This window comes from Euleptes europaea, chromosome 9 (assembly GCF_029931775.1).
Source record: "Euleptes europaea isolate rEulEur1 chromosome 9, rEulEur1.hap1, whole genome shotgun sequence".
Taxonomy (NCBI): domain Eukaryota; kingdom Metazoa; phylum Chordata; class Lepidosauria; order Squamata; family Sphaerodactylidae; genus Euleptes; species Euleptes europaea.
In genome coordinates, this window is record NC_079320.1 from 11,525,287 (window position 1) to 11,547,927 (window position 22,641).

The 22,641-nt window shown below is 42.3% G+C and overlaps 1 protein-coding gene across 1 annotated transcript in view; it reads right to left on the bottom strand.

The window, feature by feature from the left end:
* The window catches only part of ANTXR2 (ANTXR cell adhesion molecule 2), a 159,801-nt gene that overhangs the window by 56,017 nt on the left and 81,143 nt on the right, over positions 1–22,641 (bottom strand). The window contains exons 12-16 of the mRNA XM_056855512.1: positions 19,610–19,705; positions 16,973–17,014; positions 11,518–11,616; positions 8,874–9,041; positions 7,216–7,296 (exon numbers count right to left, since the gene is read on the bottom strand). Coding sequence (XP_056711490.1) covers positions 7,216–7,296; positions 8,874–9,041; positions 11,518–11,616; positions 16,973–17,014; positions 19,610–19,705 — 486 coding nt within the window. The remainder of the gene's footprint in view (positions 1–7,215; positions 7,297–8,873; positions 9,042–11,517; positions 11,617–16,972; positions 17,015–19,609; positions 19,706–22,641) is intronic.

A 22,641-nucleotide genomic window follows, 5' to 3' on the forward strand; every position in this document is an offset into this window, starting at 1 on the left:
CCAGTGTCAGCAGGAGACTCCTCTCTTATACTACTGAAGGATATTCCAAGGCATCTACTTTCACAGAGGAATAACTACAAAGACTTTGTGTCTATACTGAAAGCTAATGGCATCAAATATCGTTGGATTATGCCACAAGGTTTGGCTTTCACCTATAAGGAAGTGAAAACGACAATTCTATCCCAAGCAGATGTGGGGAAATTTTTGAGAAAATATAAAATGGACCTTAAAGAATTACCTGGAGAGAAGGAGGAAGAAGAAGAGGAAGAAGAAGAGGTACAGGGTGCAGAAGGTGGTACTAAACTATAGACTTTTTATTTTGCTAAAAAATACTACATTATGGCAAAAGCAATTTCTTGGAATGTAAATGGACTGAATGAGAAAACTAAAAGGGCCAGAATCTTCAAATATCTACAGAAATATAAATACTCCCTATTTTGCTTACAAGAAACCCATATAGCTTTAAAGCATAAAAAATACTTGGAGAAACAGATGCTTGGACAAGCATTTATTGCTTCTGCTAAAACTAAAACAAAGGGAGTGGTAATCTATGCCCACCCCAGTCTCTGTCCAGAACTAGTATATAAAGACAATGAAGGAAGAATTGTAATTATCAGAACTAAAATATTGGGACAAAGGACAATAGTGGTTGGAATCTATGCACCCAATGAAGGGAAAAAATCCTTCTATGAAAAATTACATGACCTGATAACCCAGTACGCACAAGACCAAATTTTATTGATGGGCGACTTCAATGGAATTATTCTCCCATCTCTGGACAAAAAATCAAAAGCAAAAGATATCAATGATGGATGCTTGCCTAAAACTTTCTTTGCCATGGCTTCAGAATTAGAATTACAAGACATTTGGAGAACAATGAATACAACAGCTAAAGAATACACCTTTTATTCAGCAAGACACGATTCACACTCCAGAATCGATATGATATGGGCCAGTAAATCAATTTTCACGCAACTACGTAAAATTCATATTTTACCTAGAACTTTTTCTGATCACAATCCTGTTACCTTTGATTGGAACAATAAACAAGCATTTAGATGGCGAATGAACGATAAACTTTTAAAAGACAACAAGATACAAAAGGAATTACAGGTTTTAATGAAAGACTTTTTTGAAATTAACCTTAATGGGGAAACTTCTTTAAATACAGTTTGGGACACATTCAAAGCTGTTCTGAGAGGTTTTATGATACAGAAACACTCGGCCTGGAAGAAGACTCAATTGCAATTTACAAACAACATACTTTGGAATTTACAAAATTTGGAGCAGAAATTGGTAATGGTAACACAGGAAGAGGAGAGAAGAGAAATTCAAATACAGATTTCTGCATCTAAACACCAATTAAATTTGGTAATAATGGAGGAAATGAATAAAAATCTGAAACTTGCTAAACAAAAGTATTTTGAATATGCAAATAAACCAGGAAAATTTTTAGCAACACAACTGAAGGACTCATTTCAAAAGAAGATTATAACAAAAATCCAAACTGCTAAAGGACCAGTTTATTCAACTTCAGAAATTCAGAAAGAATTTGTTTCATTTTACTCTAAGTTATATCAGAAAGAAAATACTCCAAAACAGAAAATAGATAAATTTCTAAACTCAATACAGATGAAAGCTTTGTCAATGACCCAGAGAGAATGTATTGAAGCTCCAGTGACAAGGGAAGAAATACAAGAAGCAATACTGAGACAAAAAACGGATAAAACACCTGGACCAGATGGAATTACTGCACTATTTTATAGAACTTTTAGTGACAATTTAGTTGGATTTTTTGGTTCACTTTACAATGCAATTTTGGACGAGGGAACATCCCCGGAGACTTGGTCACACGCATTTATATCACTGATACCCAAAGAAGGAAGAGATCCAGAAAAAACATCTAATTACAGACCTATATCGCTCTTAAATGTGGATTACAAAATTTTTGCTTCGGTTTTGGCATGTAGGATAAAGCAATTTATTAAGGATCTTATACATGAGGACCAAGCAGGTTTTATACCAGGAAGGCAAATAAAAGACAATGTAAGAATTTTACTAGATTCACTGGAATATTATGACCATAATATTCAACAAACTGCGGCTTTTGTATTTTTGGATGCAGAAAAAGCCTTTGATATGGTCTCTTGGAACTTTTTGAAACGGATTTTGGATAAATTGAATTTTGGAGATCGTTTTCAGAAAGGTATATCGGCTATTTATACCTCCCAACAAGCTAAATTTTTGGTTAATGAATCAATGTCAGATAACTGCCAAATCACGAAAGGGACTAGACAGGGATGTCCCTTGTCTCCACTTTTATTTTTGTTGGTGTTGGAACCGCTATGTGTGAAACTAAGAAGTATGGAGGACATCCGCGGGCTAAGAATTAAAAAACATGAATTTAAGTTGAGAGCATTCGCGGATGACCTACTGCTAATTTTGGAAAACCCAACACAGTCAATGAATATACTTCAGGAGACTTTGGATGATTTTGGAAAAGTATCAGGCTTTAAAGTGAATCAAGAAAAAACAAAGATAATATTTAAAAATTTATCGGAAATACAACAACAGGAATTTATATCATATACTGGCTGGGAGAAAGCTAACAAAGTTAAATACCTGGGAATTTGGATCACTGCAAAGAATAAAGATCTGTTAACCAACAATTACCTCAAGTTATGGGGTAAGATTAAAACTGATATGATTATATGGTCAAACAAAAAATTGTCATTAATGGGACGTATCTCAACGATCCAAATGAATGTCTTACCGAGGATGCTCTTCTTATTCCAAAATTTACCAATAATATCACAAACAAAATATTTTGAAACTTGGAGGAAAGACATTTCAAACTTCATCTGGCAAGGAAAAAAACCAAGGACTGCTTATAAATACTTGGTGGATCTAAAAACTAGAGGAGGTTTAGCACTGCCTAACTTTCAACTCTATGCTGAAGCGGTAGCTTTAGTATGGCTAAAAGACTGGATGAATTTGTCAAATGTACGTTTGCTAGACTTGGAAGGTTATAATAACTTAAGTGGATGGCATGGTTATTTGTGGTATGATAAAATTAAATTACAAGCAACCTTCTGTAATCATATAATCAGGTCCTCTCTACTTCGTATTTGGATGAGATATAAACACATTTTGGAACCAGAAACACCGATGTGGATATCGCCCCAAGAAATGCTAACTTTGCGCCCACTTAGACCAGACAAATTTATTACTTATCAAGATCTAACTAATTGGGAAGGAAAGAAATGCTCACTAAAAGACTTTCAACTGCTTAAGGATGATTTACAATGGCTTCAATATTACCAAATCAAATCAGTTTTTGTACAAGATGCAAAAAAAGGTTTCTCTAAAGAAAAATCTCCTTTTCAAAGGATTCTACTAGACAATAATACAAAGCTGATTTCTAAAATGTATAATCTCCTTTTAACAATATACTGTGAGCAGGACACGATTAAACCAACTATGATCGACTGGGCTCAAAATGTGGGACATGATATTGTTTTAAATAAATGGGAAAGATTATGGTCTAAAGATTTAAAAGGAATAAAAGCACAGTCAGTGCGAGAAAACATCTATAAAATGATGTATAGATGGTATCTAACACCCAAGAAAATTGCAAAGATTTATAAAACGATGTCCCCTACTTGTTGGAAATGTAACAAAGAAATTGGTTCCTTTTATCACATGTGGTGGACCTGTGACAAAGCCAAAGACTTCTGGGACATGATTTATAACGAACTGAGATTAATACTCCAAAAGAATATATCCAAAACACCAGAAATGATGTTATTGAGTATGATTCCAGACGACTTAGCAACACAAAGAACCTTTTTGATATATGCCACAACAGCTGCGAGACTGCTTTATGCAGCGAAATGGAAAGGGCTAGAAACTCCAGAGAAAAAAGACTGGATTGTTAAAATGTTTGAAGTGGCAGAAATGGCAAAACTCACAGCTATTCTAAATGAAGAAAATGACGTTCGGTTTTTGGGGGAATGGGGGGCGTGGATGCATTATTGTGAATATGAGTTAAAATTGGGAAGAATGGAAGAATATTTTCTAATCTGATCCAGAGGATTATTTTTGATTTTTTTTTATATTGAATAAGCATAATTATATTTACTAACAGATTATGGTTTTTTATATATGGTATTGATATTTTATCAAGATTAGATTACCTATGACGGGAGGAACTTTTTATTAAGAGGCAGATAGAGGTGATGGGGAAGTCAAAAAATTTTCCATTTCTTTTTTTCTTTTTTCTTTTCTCTTTTTTATTATATGATATGGAATTATAACAACTTTAGGTTAGAATTGAAATTCGATATTGTTATAGATGTTGTTTAATGCAATGGAAAATTTCTATCATAAAACCCAATAAAATTTATATATAAAAAAAAAAAAGGAAATACTTTGTTTTGTTTGTTTAAGAACTATTGTTAAGTCTCATTCCCTGAAAATCTTTAAAAAATGGGCTCCTCCCTCCCGTTATGCAAGAAGCATACAGTAGATCACCTGTTTCTTGCTTTGCTGAAGTCGAGCAGGTCCAATATTTAACTGGCCAATCCATAGTAAGGAAAAATGTTAGTGCAGACTTCTTTTTCCATCAGCATTAACAAAGAGGACAAAGGGTTCTTTTTCTTATTTAGTTGCATGCGTCCACACAAATGTGCAGTAATGGACCAGTTCCACCATCTGTGGGGGCCAAACACGAGCTGGGCAACAGGCCAAAGATCACAGTTACGGTGGAACTCTCTCCAAAGCTGAATGACCTCACCGCACTGTCCCTGCTGTCCCTTTCAACTTGCATCCAGAGAGGGCCCTGATTCACAAACTGAAAACCACTATATTCTATGGGTTGTAGGGTTGTTGTACAATTAAAGGAATCCTAGTTGATCCTTTAATTCAGAGGTTCCCATACTGTGCTCCGTGGAGTACTTGGTGCTCTGCGAAACATCTCCTAATGTGCCATGAAGAGATTGGAAAGAAAAATACTACTGTCGTTCGGTTTAGTACTATAGGTGCTGGGTGAAAATTAGTGCGCTGTGACGAATTTCTCTCCTGAAAAGTGCTCCATGACTCAAAAAGTTTGGGAACTTCTGCTTTAACTGATCAACTGACTGACTGATTCTACTTTCCTACTTGCGAGTGAATAAAACAAGAGCTGTGAAAAAATTGTGCATCGCAGCAGACACTCACGTAGAAGAGGCATTCTCTCTTGAGTAAGAGAGAAGGAGCAACGACTCTCGAAGATGCCAGTCCGCGCTTTCCTTAAGTACTTGTATTGAAAGTATTTTTAAATGCCACCTGATCAGTCAAGAACACCTTACTAGTTGATTAGAAATTTTTAATTGCTCAAGCCAACTGAGAAACAGACTAACTACGGTAGCCATAATTCATTTACTTTTAAAAGACAAAGGATTATATCCCACGGATTATACGCCCTGAATTTTTATCTCATGTCTTGCTATACTGTAAACCTTTATACTGAGTTGAGGGATTCCATAATTAGCCCTCTGCCACATAAATATCAGGGATACTTAGACAAGCGGCTGGTCTTACACCTTTTATCTGACTGGAATCCTTATATTATCCATCAAGTTGCTAGGTATCTCCTAGCTGCTATGAGGATCCATCGGTTGGTTGTGATCATGAATGATCATTCACAACCAACACAATCATATCGTAATCATATTACAGGTGATATGATCACCATCTTCCAGTACTTGAAGGGCTGTCATATAGAGGAGGGTGCCAAGTTGTTTTCTGTTGCTCCAGAAGGTCAGACCAGAACTAACGGGTTGAAATTAAATCAAAAGAGTTTCCATCTAGATATTAGGAAGAACTTTCGAACTCAACTTGAAATAGACCCCTACCCATATAATGCCGACTTTAAGGTCTACACAAGTCCCTACTTCAAGCTGTACAGGTCCATAAAAACCTGATTTATAGATACCCGAAAGCCACAGGGTAAATGTCTGGAACAGAGTTTTGTAAAATCAACCCATGTGCCAAGCTATTTCTATAGGAAACCTCATCTTAAGGTGTGAGCATGTATGTTATGTAACTTCTGACTTATGGCAGCCCTATGAATTGGTGACCTCCAAAACACCCTATCCTTAACAGCCTTGCTCAGGTCTTGCAAACTGTAGGTCGTAGCTTTTTTTACTGAGTCAATCCATCTCATGTTTGGTCTTCCTCTTTTCCTGCTGACTTCAATATTTCCTAGCATTATTGTCTGCTCCAGCGACACTTGTCTTCTCATGTGACCAAAGGGGGTTCTGGTCATTTCAAATGCAACCCTCTTTTGTTCTGCAAAATTTAGGGCATTTATGCATGGGTACTTTCACTCACGTTCTCCCCCGGTCTGTCTTGGTTGTTCCTTGGAGTTATGCATGAGTTTTCTGTCCATTAGAGACGACCTCACTGCCAGCCCTCACAAATCCAGGACATTCCCATTCCTCTGTTAACCCGACTCTTCCCTCTCCCCTGCGCTCAGCCCGGGTGAAATCCCCGTATATAAGGCAAAGCTTGGGATACCCAAGCTTGGTTTCTATCACAGAAAGCATGCAGCCAGTTATAAAGCAGCATGTCAAGGGGCAGGGATTCAAATGCTTCCTGCTTCCTTGGAGCTCTTTCTGAGCAGAAGAAAGGCCTTTTAAAACCGAGGCTTGGATTTCTCCCCCCCCCCACACACACACACCAGATTTGTCAGTTTTTTGTCTTTTCTTCTTAAAATGCTTTTTTATTTGGCAATTGGATTTTGGGGGCAGGATATTCTCTCACCGTAAACACTACAAAGTAAGGCAGTTACAAAGCAGCATTTCAAGGGGTGGGGACTTGATTTGAGCTTGGAGACTGTTGGTGCAGAGATTCCCAACAGGAAGGTCCAACAAGCAATGAACCTCAGGTAAAACTCCCATGCATAAATGACCATACTGGCGTGAAAGCTGCCTGTTGTAGGGGAAGCACCATGACACAAACACTTGTTGTTTCAAACCCCTTTCACACTGTTACGTTTTGACGCCCTTTTCTCCATCACGGAAAGATTCTTGATGGTCCAGTAAATATCCAGACCGGCCCAGTGAATCTCTGTCAAGCATAAGTACATTCCTCCACACACCAAAAGGAGCTGTCTGGATAGCAGCCATTCATTCTCGAGAGACAGCCATGCATTCTCAGAACACCCGCACCAACCTCATCTCCTTGCTGCGGTCGCATCAAAGACACCCTGTCGTACTGCCGCCTCAGCAAAGCCCACAGTGCGTCGAGTCGACCCTGCAAAAAGAGCAAGCGGACTTTTGATTGGCCGGCATACAGTACGGCTGTTCTTATCAGCAAGCATGGCTAGATTTGCTTGGCTAGCAATTAAAATTAGGCAGAGTTTTCTTAAGAACATACAATAGCCAACGAAATAGAGAATGAATACTGTTTGATTACACAGGTTGAATGCAGGTTTGTTTATTTATTTATCTTCCTAGTTTTAGTCTCTGTAATTTTAGGTTATTATCATGCATTCTAATTTTATTCACATTTAGTATTCGTTCGGCTATTAATTAGCTATGCACTTTGATAATCTTACCATTTTAACTATTTTAACTACTTAATTATTTTAACAGCAAATCTATTTGTATCTGTTTTTATCCTGTACCTGTTAACCATGCAAATTTGCTTTATTTGATGGTCTATGACTGCAAATAAACTACTGATTGACTGACTGATTGATTGATACAGTACGGCTGTTCTCAGAAACATTAACCGTCCTTGGCCGTGTCCCGGAGAGTATCTTCAGCCAAAAGGCACTGCGGTGCAATGAGTACTCTTTAAATGGGGGAGGGGGGGCTATTAGGCATAAATCCTGCTTAATGGGAATAAATTGAGCCAGCGATGTGTGATTAAGTAAGTGGTTCTTAACAATGTGTTAAATGAGTGGGAAATTCTAAGTTCTGGTGTTTTACAACTTTTGGGGAGGTTTTGATTCCCCCCCTCTTTCACAGTATCTGAAGATTAAATATGGAAATCAGTGTCCCGCATCTTTTACGATCTCATCTAGTAAAGCTATTCTATCCTTCCTTTGTTGAAGAAGAAGGAGTTAGTTTTTATATGACGACTTCCTCTGCCACCTAAGGCAGAATCAAATCGGCTTACAATCTCTTTCCATTCCCCTCCCCACTACATACACCCTGTGAGGTAGGTGGGGCTGAGAGAGCTGTGACTAGCCCAAGGTCATCCAGCTGGCTTCATGTGGAGGAGTGGGGAAACAAATCCAGTTCACCAGAGTAGTGTCGCGCCACTCATGTGGAGGAGTGGGGAATCAAACCCGGTTCTCCAGATCAGAGTACACCACTCCAAACCACCACTCTTAACCATTACACCACACTGACTTCCTTTCTAGTATGGGATTTGAATGAAAACAAAGTACACGTCGCAGACATGAACAAAGAAAAGACGATTTCCTTCAGCCAAACCTGCTGCAGTCAATCAATCTGTGTGCAGGATTGCAGCATGTGGGCACTTATTATTTAATAAATAAATAAATAAATTTATCCTTCACAGTATCTGAAGATTAAATATGGAAATCAGTAGCCTCGGCAGCTCATGTGGAGGAGTGGGGAATCAAACTCGGTTCTCCAGATTAGAGTCCGCCACTTCAAATCACCGCTTTTAACCACCACACCACACTGACTCTCGATGCTCTAGTCCAACATTTTAGCCATCACACCACACCGGCTGTCACCACCAAAATTTTGCACCCTTAAACCAGCGTAGATACAAATCTGGGTCCTCCAGATTTTACAGCTGACCTCCATTTGTTTTAAGGCATGGCATTAAATGGCGTGAAGACTAAAGAGTACCTTAATTGGCGTGTACCACTTGGTCTGAGGAGTCTGTGAGGTAGGTTTGGGTTTGGGTGGTCTCGGTTGGTACGGTTCGTCCATTTCTTCAGGGAGAGTGACCACGGCGTTTTTGGCTTTCTCTAGCCGGGCGCCTTCCTCAGTCGATCCTTTATCACCCCAGCGAACCTAAGCAAACCAAACGGGTTACCAAAGCTTGGAGGTGAAAGGCTAAATCCAGCTGATCTGTTGGGACACTGTATTGCCATTAGACTTGAGTACGATCCTCTGCTAAATAATACACCTATTTAGCTGAAGGAAACCTGTGGCACTTGGCTCTGGTGCAAGGAGCCATACCCAGCGCAAGAGGCACGCATCAGGAAGAGGTTCCAAGTCTATGACTCTATGATTGGAGACAGGAAGCCAGCAGCATCATGAGCAGGACATTCCTCTCTTTCTAGCTATTGCCTGCAGGAGCATGAACAGAAGACGTGAGAAAAAGCTGCCTCATCCTGAGTCGGTATTGTTTACACTGACTGGCAACGCACCAGGGTCTCAGCTCTTTCACAACACCTCCTGACGGATCCTTTTTAACTGAGGAGGGGCCATGGTTCAGTGGTAGAGCATCTGCTTGGCCTGCAGAAGGTCCCAGATTAATCCCTGGTATCTCCCGTTAAAGGAACCAGGCAAGTAGGTGAGGTGAAAGACCACTACCTGAGACCCTGGAGAGCAGCTGCCGGTCTTAGTAGACAATACTGGCTTTGATGGACCAAAGGTCTGATTCAGTATAATGCAGCTTCATGTTCTTTTGAACTCCTGCTAGCTGTACCAGAAGCAAAACATCACATATAATGTCATCTTTGTAAGATTCCTTGGCTGGCCCACAATTGAAATACTCATGCTTCACTATCATTTTTTCCAAAAGGGTTTTTAAAAAATCAAGATTGCCTTGAAAGGCCTTGTCCTCTCTCTCTCCCCCCACTGGTCTGTTGGAACAAGTCTCTCTCTTTTTCAAAGCCACTGGAGCTGGAACTAATGAAATCAGTTCCTTCCAGATCTACAGAGAGATGCCTAGAATTGTGCGATTGCTTAAAAGAGACATTCTAGAAGGAATGACACCATGGGGGAAGCGAGTCAATCGGTTACAACGAGCGCCTAGCAAACTCAAACTCATCTCAGCTTCAAAAAATCCAAGCTGTCGTTGAAACAGGAGTGTGACCTACAAACCTCTGAAGACAGAAAACGAGTCCTTGGACCCAAAGAAGTCCACCTCTGCTAAATCAGACCAAGAGGGTCTGTATGGGGACATAGGAGTGGGGGAGGGGGGCCTGATTCTGCTTTGGAGCTGGGTATGTTTAGCCTCAAGAGGAGAAGACTGAGAGGGGATATGATAACCATATTCAAGTACTTGAAGGGCTGTCATATAGAGGAGGGTGCTGAGTTGTTTTCTGTTGCCCCAGAACCAACAGGTTGAAATTAAATCAAAAGGGTTTCTGTCGAGACTTTGGGAAGAATTTTCTAACATTTGGAGCAGTTCTTCAGTGGAACAGGCTTCCTCGGGAGGTGGTGAGCTCTCCTTCCCTGGAGGTTTTTAAGCATAGGCTAGATGGCCATCTGTCAGCAATGCTGATCCTATGACCTTAAGCAGATGATGAGAGGGAGGGCATCTTGGCCATCTTCTGGGCATAGAGTAGGGGTCAATTGGGGTGTGTGGAGGAGGTAGTTATGAACTTCCTGCATTGTGCAGGAGGTTGGACTAGATGACCCTGGTGGTCCCTTCCAATTCTATGATTCTATGCATGCAGAAGGTCCCAAGCTCAATCACTGGCATCTCAAAGTAAATTGATCCGGTAGTAGGTGATATGAAAGACCTCACTACGCAAAATCCTGGAGAGATGCTGCCAGTCTGAGTAGAACAGGGATCCCCAACGTGGTGCCCAGGTGGGTGGGGCCAATAGGGCTTCTAGTTGCCAATTTGAGATCTGATTGGCTGTAAAGATTAAAATAATATTTCAGCGGCAGCTGCCACTACAGTGTTGTTTTTATTCTCTGACTCTTCTTTCCTGGTGTATTTTTAAAATTTACCCCTCTTACACCCTGCACTTGGGGTTCCCAGGTGGCCATTTTGTGGCTGCCCTGTCACGCTGTGCCCGCAGGCTCGAAAAGGTTGGGGACCCCTGGAGTAGAAAATAGTGATTTTGATTAACAGTCTAATTCAGCATAAGGCGGTTTCACATGTTCACCTGGGAACTCTATGGATGCTGCCTTCAGTTCCTTGGAAGAAAGGCGGGACATGAATGAAATTGTTCGTAGGTACCAGGGCTATGCCGCTGCAGCTGTTGGCATTGCCCATTCTAAGTACAAAGCTGAGTCATCGATCTCTCACTGTTTTATATCTCCGTAGTGTGTATATGTGTGTGTGTGTGTGTGTGTGTGTGTGTGTGTAAAGTGCCGTCAAGTCGCAGCCAACTTATGGCAACCCCTTATGGGGTTTTCAAGGCAAGAGACTAACAGAGGTGGTTTGCCAGTGCCTTCCTCTGCACAGCAACCCTGGTATTCCTTGGTGGTCTCCCATCCAAATACTAACCAGGGCTGACCCTGCTTAGCTTCTGAGATCTGACGAGATCAGGCTAGCCTGGGCCATCCAGGTCTCCATAGTACCAACCTCCATTCTTTTAATCCCTCCAACTCCTCGTCCACCATAATAAGAAGCGTCCACCGTTGGCCATTTTTTTGTGGGGAAGGGATCCTCTTCTTCTTCTTCCTGAGGAGAAAAATAAATAAATCAAACCAATCAATAAATCCTTCTCTCTCTCTCTCTCTCTCTCTCTGTCCCTGTCTCTGTGGTGTAGTGGTTAAGAGCGGTGGTTTGGAGTGGTGGACTCTGATCTGGAGAACCGGGTTTGATTCCCTACTCCTCCACATGAGCGGCGGAGGCTAATCTGGTGAACTGGATTTGTTTCCCCACTCCTATACATGAAGCCAGCTGGGGGGCCTTGGGCTAGTCACAGCTCTCTCAGCCCCACCTACCTCACAGGGTGCCTATTGTGGGGAGGGGAAGGGAAGGTGATTGTAAGCTGGTTTGATTCTTCCTTAAGTGGTAGAGAAAGTCGGCATATAAAAACCAACTCTTCTTCTTCATATCTATATCTATATTTATATATCTATATATCTATCTCTACATCTATATTGTGTTGTCCTAGGAGCAGTTAACTGAACAACATAACTCACATACTAGTGTTGAATAAAGCAGCAATCTATAACAACCCTCATTCCAGAACAGTGAAACGGGGAAACTAGCAAGGGAAATGGGTGGGATTAAAACCTTTCGCAATAAATGCACACAAAAACCATGAGAAATTAAAAGGGCATTGTTATGAGTCACTTAACAGAGCTCTCTGCCACCACCAAAACAAGAATTGATCCACTTAAGAGACAATTCAACGTTAATCTCTACACTACAGTTTTAAAGCAGTTCGGCTATCCTGGCTTCTCCCAAACAATTTGGCTCTGCTCTTCTGGGAACCGTATTTTGGTAAAAGTGTAAAGAATTCTCTGCCAGAGATTTCAAAAAACCCAGTAACAGATTTGCAGTTCCCACGACGCCTCGCAGAGAAGGAATGACTATTCCCTACCTACTATTAATTAAATTTCAGTGCCGATCTGCCTGATGACACCATAGTCATTTTTCCTTATGATGTCTTAAAATATCCTAGCCGTGTGCATGATTAACCCATGTCCTTCTCAAGATCTGAAAATAAGAATTTGGATAACAGGACCCAGAAGGGGAAAAAAATATAGCGGTGTAAGATTTTTGATATGATCAGAAGATGCTTCCTTGGTTGAAGCTCTGCTTTTGGGAAAGGAGCAAATCAGAGATTCTCTGAATTAGAAAGTAATTCCCCCTCCTTCTGGAGCTTGCAACGACCAGAACGCATAAACCAAGCATCCCGGTGCTGTGCAAAGAAAATCAATTGGCAGCGGAATACATTTTGAAGTGTCTATTACAATCCAATTCCCATTCCAGCAACACAGCCACTTTATCTGTGTACTTCTTGAGAACCAATCTGTCTAACAGAGTATGAAGAAGAAGAAGGGGAGGGGCTGTGGCTCAGTGGTAGAGCATCTACCTGGCATGCAGAAGGTCCCAGGTTCAATCCCCGGCATCTAAAGGGACTAGGCAAGCAGGTGATGTGAAAGAGCTCTGCCTGAGACCCTGGAGAGCTGCTGCCGGTCTGAGTAGACAATACTGGCTTTAATGGACCAAGGGTCTGATTCAGTAGAAGGCAGCTTCATGTGTTCATGTGTTGTTGTAGAAAAAGAAGGAGGAGGAGGAGGAGGAGTTGGTTTTTATATGCTGACTTTCTCTACTACTTACAGTGAGGGAAAAAAGTATTTGATCTCCTGCTGAATTTGCCCGTTTGCCCTCTGACGAAGAAATGACCAGTCCATAATTTTAATGGTAGGTCTATTGTGGCTGTGAGAGACAGAATAACAACAGAAAAACCCCAGAAACCCAGAAGACAAAAGTCAGAGATTGTTGTGCATTATAATGAGTGAAATAAGGATTTGATCCCTTTGCAAAAGATGATTTAGTACTTGGTGGCAAAACCCTTGTTGGCAATTACAGAGGTCAGACGTTTCTTGTAGGTGGCCACCAGGTTTGCACACATCTCTGGAGGTATTTTGTCCCACTCCTCTTTGCAGATCCTCTCCAAGTCAGTAAGATTTCGAGGCTGATGTGTAGCTACTCGAACCTTCAGCTCCGATGGGATTAAGGTCTGGAGACTGGCTAGGCCACTCCAGGACCTTAATGTGCTTCTTCTTGAGCCACTCCTTTGTTGCCTTGGCTGTGTGTTTTGGGTCATTGTTATGCTGGAATACCCATCCTCGACCCATTTTCAATACCCTGGCTGAGGGAAGGAGGTGCTCACCCAAGATTTGACGATACATGGTCCCGTCCATCGTCCCTTCGATGCGGTGAAGGTGTCCTGTCCCCTTAGCAGAAAAACACCCCCAAAGCATAATATGTCCCGCTCCATGTCGGACGGTGGGGATGGTGTTCTTGGGGTCATAGACAGCATTCCTCCTCCTCCAAACACGGCAAGTTGAGTTGATGACAAAGAGCTCGATTTTGATCTCATCTGACCACACTTTCACCCAGTTCTCCTCTGGGTCATTCAGATGTGCACTGGCAAACTGCAGACGGGCCTGTACATGTGCTGTCTTGAGCAAGGGGACCTTGCGGGCTCTGCAAGATCTCAGTCCTTCATGGCGTAGTGTGTTACCAACTGTTTTCATGGTGACTATGGTCCCAGCTGCCCTGAGATCATTGACAAGCTCCCCCCGTGTAGTTCTGGGCTGCTTCATCACCGTTCTCATGATCATTGCAACTCCACGAGATGAGATCTTGCATGGAGCCCCAGACCAAGGGAGGTTGACAGTTAGGGTTAGGGTTGTCACCTTCTCACTAAGTTGCTTGGCAATAGTCTTGTAGTCCAGTCCAGCCTTGTGCAGGTCTACAATCTTGTCCCTGACATCCTTGGACATCTTTGGTCTTGGTCATGGTTTGGAATCTGATGGATTGATTGCTTCTGTCGACAGCAGAACCCTAATCCTAACCCTAACTCTAATCTGGCTGGTTGATAGGGGATCAAATCCTTATTTCACTCATTATAATGCACATCAATCTCTGACTTTTGTCTTCTGGGTTTCTGGGGGTTTTCCTGTTGTTATTCTGTCTCTCACAGCTACAATAAACCTACCATTAAAATTATGGACTGGTCATTTCTTCGTCAGAGGGCAAACGGGCAAATTTAGCAGGGGATCAAATACTTTTTTCCCTCACTGTAAGGGAGACTCATACTGGCTTACAATCACCTTCCCTTCCCCCCTGCACAACAGACACCCTGTCAGGTAGGCAGGGCTGAGAGAGTTCAGAGAGGACTGTGACTAGCCCAAGGTCACCCAGCTGGCTTCATGTATAGGAGTGGGGAAACACATACAGTTCACCAGATTAGCGTCCTCTGCTCATGTGGAGGTGTGGGGAATCGAACCCAGTTCTCCAGATCAGACTCCATTGCTCCAAACCACCGATCTTAACCACTACACCACGCTGGCTCTCGCTCTCTCTTTTTTTTTTTTTACCCCGATGTGAGAACGTAACAACTTGTTTTAATAAAAGTATACACATTTGTAATTTCACTCAGAATACACTTTTAATAAAGGTAAAGGTCCCCTGTGCAAGCACCAGGTCATTCCTGACCCATGAGGTGATGTCACATCCCGATATTTTCTAGGCAGACTTTGTTAACGGGGTGGTTTGCAAGTGCCTGCCCCAGTCATCTTCCCTTTACCCCCAGCAAGCTGGGTACTCATTTTACCGACCTTGGAAGGATGGAAGGCTGAGTCGACCTTGAGCCGGCTACCTGAAACCGACTTCCGTTGGGATTGAACTCAGGTCATGAGCAGAGTTTGGACTGCAGTAATGCAGCTTACCGATAACGCACATTAAAAAAGCATTCTCATCTTACAAACTGTTTTGTAAGGGATGCTGTACCACACCCAGCTATCGATTTTGGCTTTTTCATTGCTGCATGATTGCATATTCAGACCAAGGGGTGGGGGGAACTAATTGTTCACAGAGATCCAAATGCCAAACTCTGGAAATAGGCACAGCCACAATCGCATCGCAAAAGAGGAGTCAAGTAACCTCCACAAGTAAGTTGAGTATTCTGTTATACAGAGTACTTTATTGTGCCTAATTTATTTATGGCAAATATAGAAACCAGGTATGTGCTAAATGCAGAAATTAATCCTTATTTTGATTATATTGGATTTTTCAAGTTTATTTTTTTTTATTTTTCAACACAATATAAAACATACAACAAAGAAATACGCAAACTACACCACGCAACAGTTCTACCTATCAGTACAAGTCTTTGACAAATTACTGTTTGTAAATAGTTGGAATAAATATTAACCTTCTAATTTAAACTAATATAAAACCATTAAATACTTACTTTGATTATATTATATTTTACAAATGTTTTATAGGGCCTGTGTTAATCAGCGTCATCTATCAGGACCACCCCAGGATGTGTGTATTTGTGTTATTGTATTTCTTGGAACTGACTATTTGATATTTTTCCTGTAAGCCACTGTGGGTCCCAGTGGGGAGAAAAGTGCCATACAAATGCCAGAACTAGCCCAATGATGATGAAGAAGAAGAAGAAAAGTGGGTTTTTATACCCTGATTTTCTCTACCTTTAAGGAGTCTCAAAGCTGCTTATGATCTCCTTCCCTTCTTCTCCCCACAACAGACACCTTGTGAGGTAGGTGAGGCTGAGAGACCAGCCCAAGGTCACCCAGATGGCTTCATGTGTAGGAGTGGGGAAACCAACCCGGTTCTCCAGATTACAGTCTGCCGCTCCTAACCACTATACCACGCTGGCTCAATACATTTGTATTTCTCCCCAAATAAAAAGTGCCTTAACATTTTTTTAATGCCAAAAATAACTAAATAACTACTTTTCTGGTTTCAGAGGGTAGCCATGTTGGTCTGCAGTAGAACAGTTAGATTCAAGTCCAGTAGCATTTTTAGGGTTGCCAACCTCCAGGGACCACCAGGGACCTCTGTAGCCCAAGCCACACTGAAATTAACGGGAACGCTTGCTTGATTCAATCAGGTCTATACAGGAGAATTCCCCACTGTGCCCCACTGGCCCAGTCTGTTCCCACTCTTCTACCCTTGATGACTAGGGTTGCCAACCTCCAGGTGGTGGCTGGAGATCTCTTACTATTACAACTGATCTCCAGGAGACAGAGATCATTCCCCTGGAGAAAATGGCCGCTTTGGCCATTGGACTCTATGGAATTGAAGTCCCTCCCCTCCCCAAACCCCGCCCTCCTCAGGCTCTGCCCCAAAAACCTCCCGCCGGTGGCAATCAAGGACCTGGCAACCCTAAGCATTTTACAGGCCAACAATATTTTCAGGGAATAAGCTTCCCATAGTCAATGTTCCCTTCATCAGACATGAGTAGGAATGGAGATGAGTCTTTTTATCCCAGGCAGAAGGTGCGAGGGGTGTTGTAATTTTCTGGTGCAATTTCACAACCTACCTCTTTTGGAGCAGGTGGAGGCGGAGGAGGATCCTTAATTACCTATTTAAAAAAGGAAAAAGAAAATAAGTGACGAACAACAAAGATAATGTAAAGTCATATACTATCAGGTGGGTAGCCATGTTAATCTGTTGTAGTGGAACAAAATTCCAGTCCGGTAGCACCTTAAAGACCAAGAAATTTTCCAGGGTATAAACTGGTATTGTCAGGCACCTGATAAAGAGAGCTTTGACTCACCAGAATACCCCAGAAAAATTTATTGTGCTACTGGACTTCAATTAAAGCCCCATAGTAACAGGATATACTGGATGCTAGCTTTCCTGCTCTAATTCAATTTCACATGTTCTGAATAGGATATCTGCCCGAGCCCATTTGGACAAGTGATAATATTCAACCCAGATTCCTAATTTTAAAAATTAGGAATATGGTAAAAGTAATGGTAGTCCCCTCTGCAAGCACCAGGTCATTCCTGACCCATGGGGTGACGTCACATCCCGACGTTTACTAGGCAGAACTTTGTTTACAGGGTGGTTTGCCAGTGCCTTTGCCAGTCATCTTCCCTTTATCCCCAGCAAGCTGGGTACTCATTTTACTGACCTCGGAAGGATGGAAGGCTGAGTCAACCTTGAGCCGGCTACCTGAAACTGACTTCCGTCGGGATCGAACTCAGGTTGTGAGCAGAGCTTAGACTGCTTTTTTTCTGCATACAAAAGCATGCGCTCTCGCATTGAGTCACGTCCTGATCTCAAACAGATAACATTGTCATGCTTATGCAGACACTATAGTTTTAGCACTATAAAAGAAAACTTTTTCTGGACTGGTTTTTTTGTTGTTGCTGTCGTTGTTCTTCCAGATTATAAAGATAAGCAGAAACCCGTCCTTAGCGTGATTTAAAAAATGAAATTAAAAAGAAGCATAGACAACTTCTGCAGCCTGAGAACTTGCAGATGTTAAAAGACATAATATTGCAAAGCGGCCAGCATTTCTGTTTAATTCACATTTCTTAAATACTGTCCCGAGGTCCATTTTATTTACCATATGCAGAGTTTGAGCCTCCTCCAATTTTAGTAGGTTTGGTTTTATTATTATCGTTGTCAGGAAAGGGCTGCTTCACATTTACTTAGCCACACACACACACTCACACACACAAATAAAAATTAAAGACCGGGTTTTTGGAGGACAGCCGATATCTTCCCTCTTCTTCTTCTTTTTTTAAATTAAATTTAAAAAACGAGTTGCCTTAGGCAACAGTCCTTTTGATCTGCTCATTAACACTTTTCAAACGTTTGAACGATGTGGGCATTAAAAAAAAATGTCAGCACCAGAGCTTGAAGCCCCGCTTGACGCAGTCATATGTTCTAACGTTCACGGAAGAGCGAACGAACTGTCAACAGAGGACTCCTTTTTTAAAAAATGGGAAGGGGATAAATATTTTTTTTAAAGGAAAATTAAAAACCAACAACCTGGCAGTGTGCAAGGACGGCAGATCAAGCAAAAAAAAAATTGTACCAACTGGCTCCTGCCAGCCATCAAAGCCCGTGCCCAACTCATTCGACACACTCAGTGCCAACTGGCTGCTGCAAACGTGAAGTTGAATGGAGAAGGTTGTCGTGAGGTTTTTTCCCCCTTCAACGTTACATTTTTTTGTTCAAACCCTACTTTTTTTTTTTTAGTGTTTTAAACAAACCGGGGAAGGCGGGTAGCATGGTATAGCCAGATCTCAGAAGCTTAGCAGGGTGACATGAACACCTGAAGCTGCCTTATACTGAGTCAGACTCTTGGTCCATCCAAGTCAGTATTGTCTACCCAGACTGGCAGCAGCTCTCCAGGATCTCAGGCAGAGGTCTTTCACATCACCTTTGCCTCTTCCTCTTCTTCTTCTTCTTGAATACATGAACACGTGAAGCTGCCTTATACTGAATCAGACTCTTGGTCCATCAAAGTCAGTATTGTCTACCCAGACCGGTAGCAGCTCTCCAGGATCTCAGGCAGAGGTCTTTCACATCACCTTCTCCTCTTCCTCTTCTTTTTCTTCTTCTTCTTGAACACATGACGTTGCCTTATACTGAATCAGACTCTTGGTCCATCAAAGTCAGTATGGTCTGCTCAGAGTGGCAGCGGCTCTCCCAGGTCTCAGGCAGAGGTCTTTCACATCACCTGCTTTCCTAGTCCCTTAAACTAAAGATCCCGGGGACTGAACCTGGGACCTTCTGCATGCCAAGCAGATGGTCTACCACTGAGCCACAGCCCCTCCTTCAAGATCAGGATGGTGTTTCTTTCTCTTTAATAGGGGCTCAATGGGATGTTGTACACATGAATTTTTGTTTTTCCAGGGGTGGGAAAGGGAACTCTGGAATAGATTATAATGCTAAATAAAGTGGAAGGCAGCAGGAAAAGCGGAAGACACAACATGAGATGGATTGACTCTATCGAGGAAGCCATGGCCCTCAGTTTGCAAGACCTGGGCAAGGCTGTTAATGATAGGACTTTTGGGAGGTCATTCATTCATAGGTTTGGAGTAAGTCGGAAGAGACTTGACGGCACTTAACTCACACACACACACCCATGACGATGGCCCCGAGACCAGATTTAAACCTGGCCTTGGTTGCGACCCAGTTGAGGATTTGTTTCACTCACCACTTTGCAACACAGAGGCCAGAACCACCAGAAGAGAGCTAGAGCCGCCAGGAGCAACAGCACGAGAATAACTATAACGGCAATGACTCCATTTGCCTGTGGGGAAAAAAGGAAGGGGAAAGATAACCGTCACCTTCTCGTTCATAGAAACGATGGGACCATGCTCGCTCGCTCTTTTCTGTGTAGGGCCCTACTGTATACTACTGAAATGGAAGCAGACAGAAAATCAAGCAAGGGGGCCATGTTGCTGCAAATACAAAATGGAGTGGTATTAAAGATGGTGAGGGGTGTGGAGACCAAGTCCTATGAGGTAAGGTTGAAGGAGCTGGGTATGTTTAGCCTGAAGAGGAGAAGACTGAGAGGGGACATGATAACCATCTTCAGGTACTTGAAGGGCTGTCATATAGAGGATGGTGCAGAGTTGTTTTCTGTTGCCCCAGAAGGTCGGACCAGAAACAACGGGTTGACATTCAATCAAAAGGTGAGCTCTCCTTCCCTGAAGGTTTTTAAGCAGAGGCTAGATGGCCATCTGTCAGCAATGCTGATTCTATAACCTTAGTCAGATCATGAGAGGGAGGGCTTACCACCTCCCAAGGAAGCCTGTTCCACTGAGGAACCACTCTGTTAGAAAATTCATCCTAATGTCTAGACGGAAACTCTCTTGATTTAATTTCAACCTGTTGGTTCTGGTCCGACCTTCTGCGGCAACAGAAAACAACTCGGCTCCCTCCTCTATAGGACAGCCCTTCAAGTACTTGAAGATGGCTATCATATCACCTCTCTGTCTTCTCCTCTCCAGGCTAAACACACCCAGCTCCTTCAACCTTTCCTCATAGGACCTGGTCTCCAGACCCCCCACCATCTTTGTCACCAGAATCTAGTTCATATTCATTTCTTCCATAATCTTTCCTTATATTTATTAGTTTTAAAAGAAACAGAATGTCTTGGCAATCAAGATCCATTTCTGTACAACTGCCCCGAAATGAGGGGGTTAAAAAAATTGCAGGCCTCCTGTGGCCACAATATTAAGGATGTTAACGTTATCATTGTTATTCTCATTACGGAAGAACTGCTGTCGCTGAAAATCTGCAAATATGTTTCCTGTTTATGAAAATGAGACACTGAACTGAACACCAAAACTGCAGCCCTGAGGAGAGTTATAGCCTTCTATAACCGTTGATTTCAATGGGCTTAGAAGGGTTTAAACTCTGTTTTCGGACTCCACTGTAACTACGCAACAAGATTTAACCACAGATGCTGATTACGCCCCTCTTTTCTCCACAGTCTGAAAACATCAAAAAGTACATGAGATTATAAACCTCCATGCCTCCCTGCTTCCCTGTTGTTGTTTTCAGTTGTTCAATTTAAACATGGGCCAAAAGGTGCGGCGTCTGTGTCAATTTAAACATGGGCCAAAAGGTGCGGCGTCTGTGTCAACAGCAGCTCCATAAAATGCATTTAAAGTTCTTCTACTAGACACATTCACTGTCAACCACAAAATGGGCCAATTCGAATCGCAAAATAAAATCAGTATGCAGTGTTTTAGCCCAGCTGCACAAATGTGCAGTTTCTGGCTGTTTTTCCAGGAGAGATAACAAAGTCCTCATTCTATACGGGTTCCGCTGTGGCCCAGTTCTGCTCCTGGTCTACCCCTTCGTCCAAAACCAGTTTCAAGCAAAGGAAGAGAATTGTTTAAAGGACCTGTGCTGTTTTCAAAGGGGTCTCTGGGATGCAAGAACATAGCTCTTGCAGCCATTTATTTAAAATTTTCTATTCCACCTTTCTATATTTCAGGATATAAGTAGAACAGTGAGTCCTCACAGGGGGAGGACTGATGGGAATGCCAGATGCCAGAAAAGCCTAGCTGAACAGCCCAGAGACAAGGAAGCAACGCAGTGCATACCTGGGCAACGTGCTGACTCCTCTGCCTGAACGATTCTCCGTGACCTGAGACCTTGGACCGGCTGCTTGGACCTCTGACTCTCCGTAACCCTTTGACCTTGGACTGGCTATCTGGACAATGAAGTGTGACACGGACTGGCAAGTACTAGACTGATTTCTGGCTTTGATGAACGGATTGGATTTTTGACGCTCTCTAAACTCTCCCCGCTGCTTGACTCTAAAACTCTGTAAGCTGACACCCAGGAGTTGGCAGCTAGCCAGCACACCTGAGATAGCATTCTGGAAAGGTAACAAGGAATCCTCACTGCTTGGAATGAAGTAAGAGCAAGCCAAAATGCTGACATCTGGAAACAGGGCCATTGATCAACATAAACCTGGCATAGGGATTATCCAGCTCAACCTCATCAGTGTACCCCTCCCACAACCAAAACAGTATTCCCAGACCCTAGCTCTTGAGTACATAAGAACATAAGAAAGGTCATGCTGGATCAGACCAAGGCCCATCCAGCAGTCTGTTCACACAGTGGCCAACCAGGTGCTTCTAGGAAGCCCACAAACAAGACAACTGCAGCAGCACTTTCCTGCCTGTGTTCCACAGCACCCCATAGAATAGGCATGCTCCTCTGATCCTGGAGAGAATAAAGGACCTGTGCTGTTTTCAAATGGCTCTTGCAGCCATTTATTTAAAATTTTCTATTCTACCTTTCTATATTTCAGGATATAAGTACAATCAAATCAAAAAACCATGTATAAAATTCAAACAGCACCAGGAACTGATCATGGTATTCCCAGCAGGGGAACCTCATAAGTACATGATGGTCACTGTGTATCAGAGAGTCTACACAAGCAAAATCAAGGTGAGCACCTATTTACCCAGTCAGTTAATCTAGCGTTAATCTCTAATTATTCATCTTTTACATGTACTACTGTGATGTACTGTGCCATCCTAAACAAAGTTACGCCCTGCTAAGGCCACTGACTTCAAAGGACTTCGATTAATTAGATTAGATTGGTTCCTCAGTAAAACAGGCTTCCTCGGGAGGTGGTGGGCTCTCCTTCCCTGGAGGTTTTCAAGCAGAGGATAGATGGCCATCTGACAGCAATGCTGATTCTATGACCTTAGGCAGATC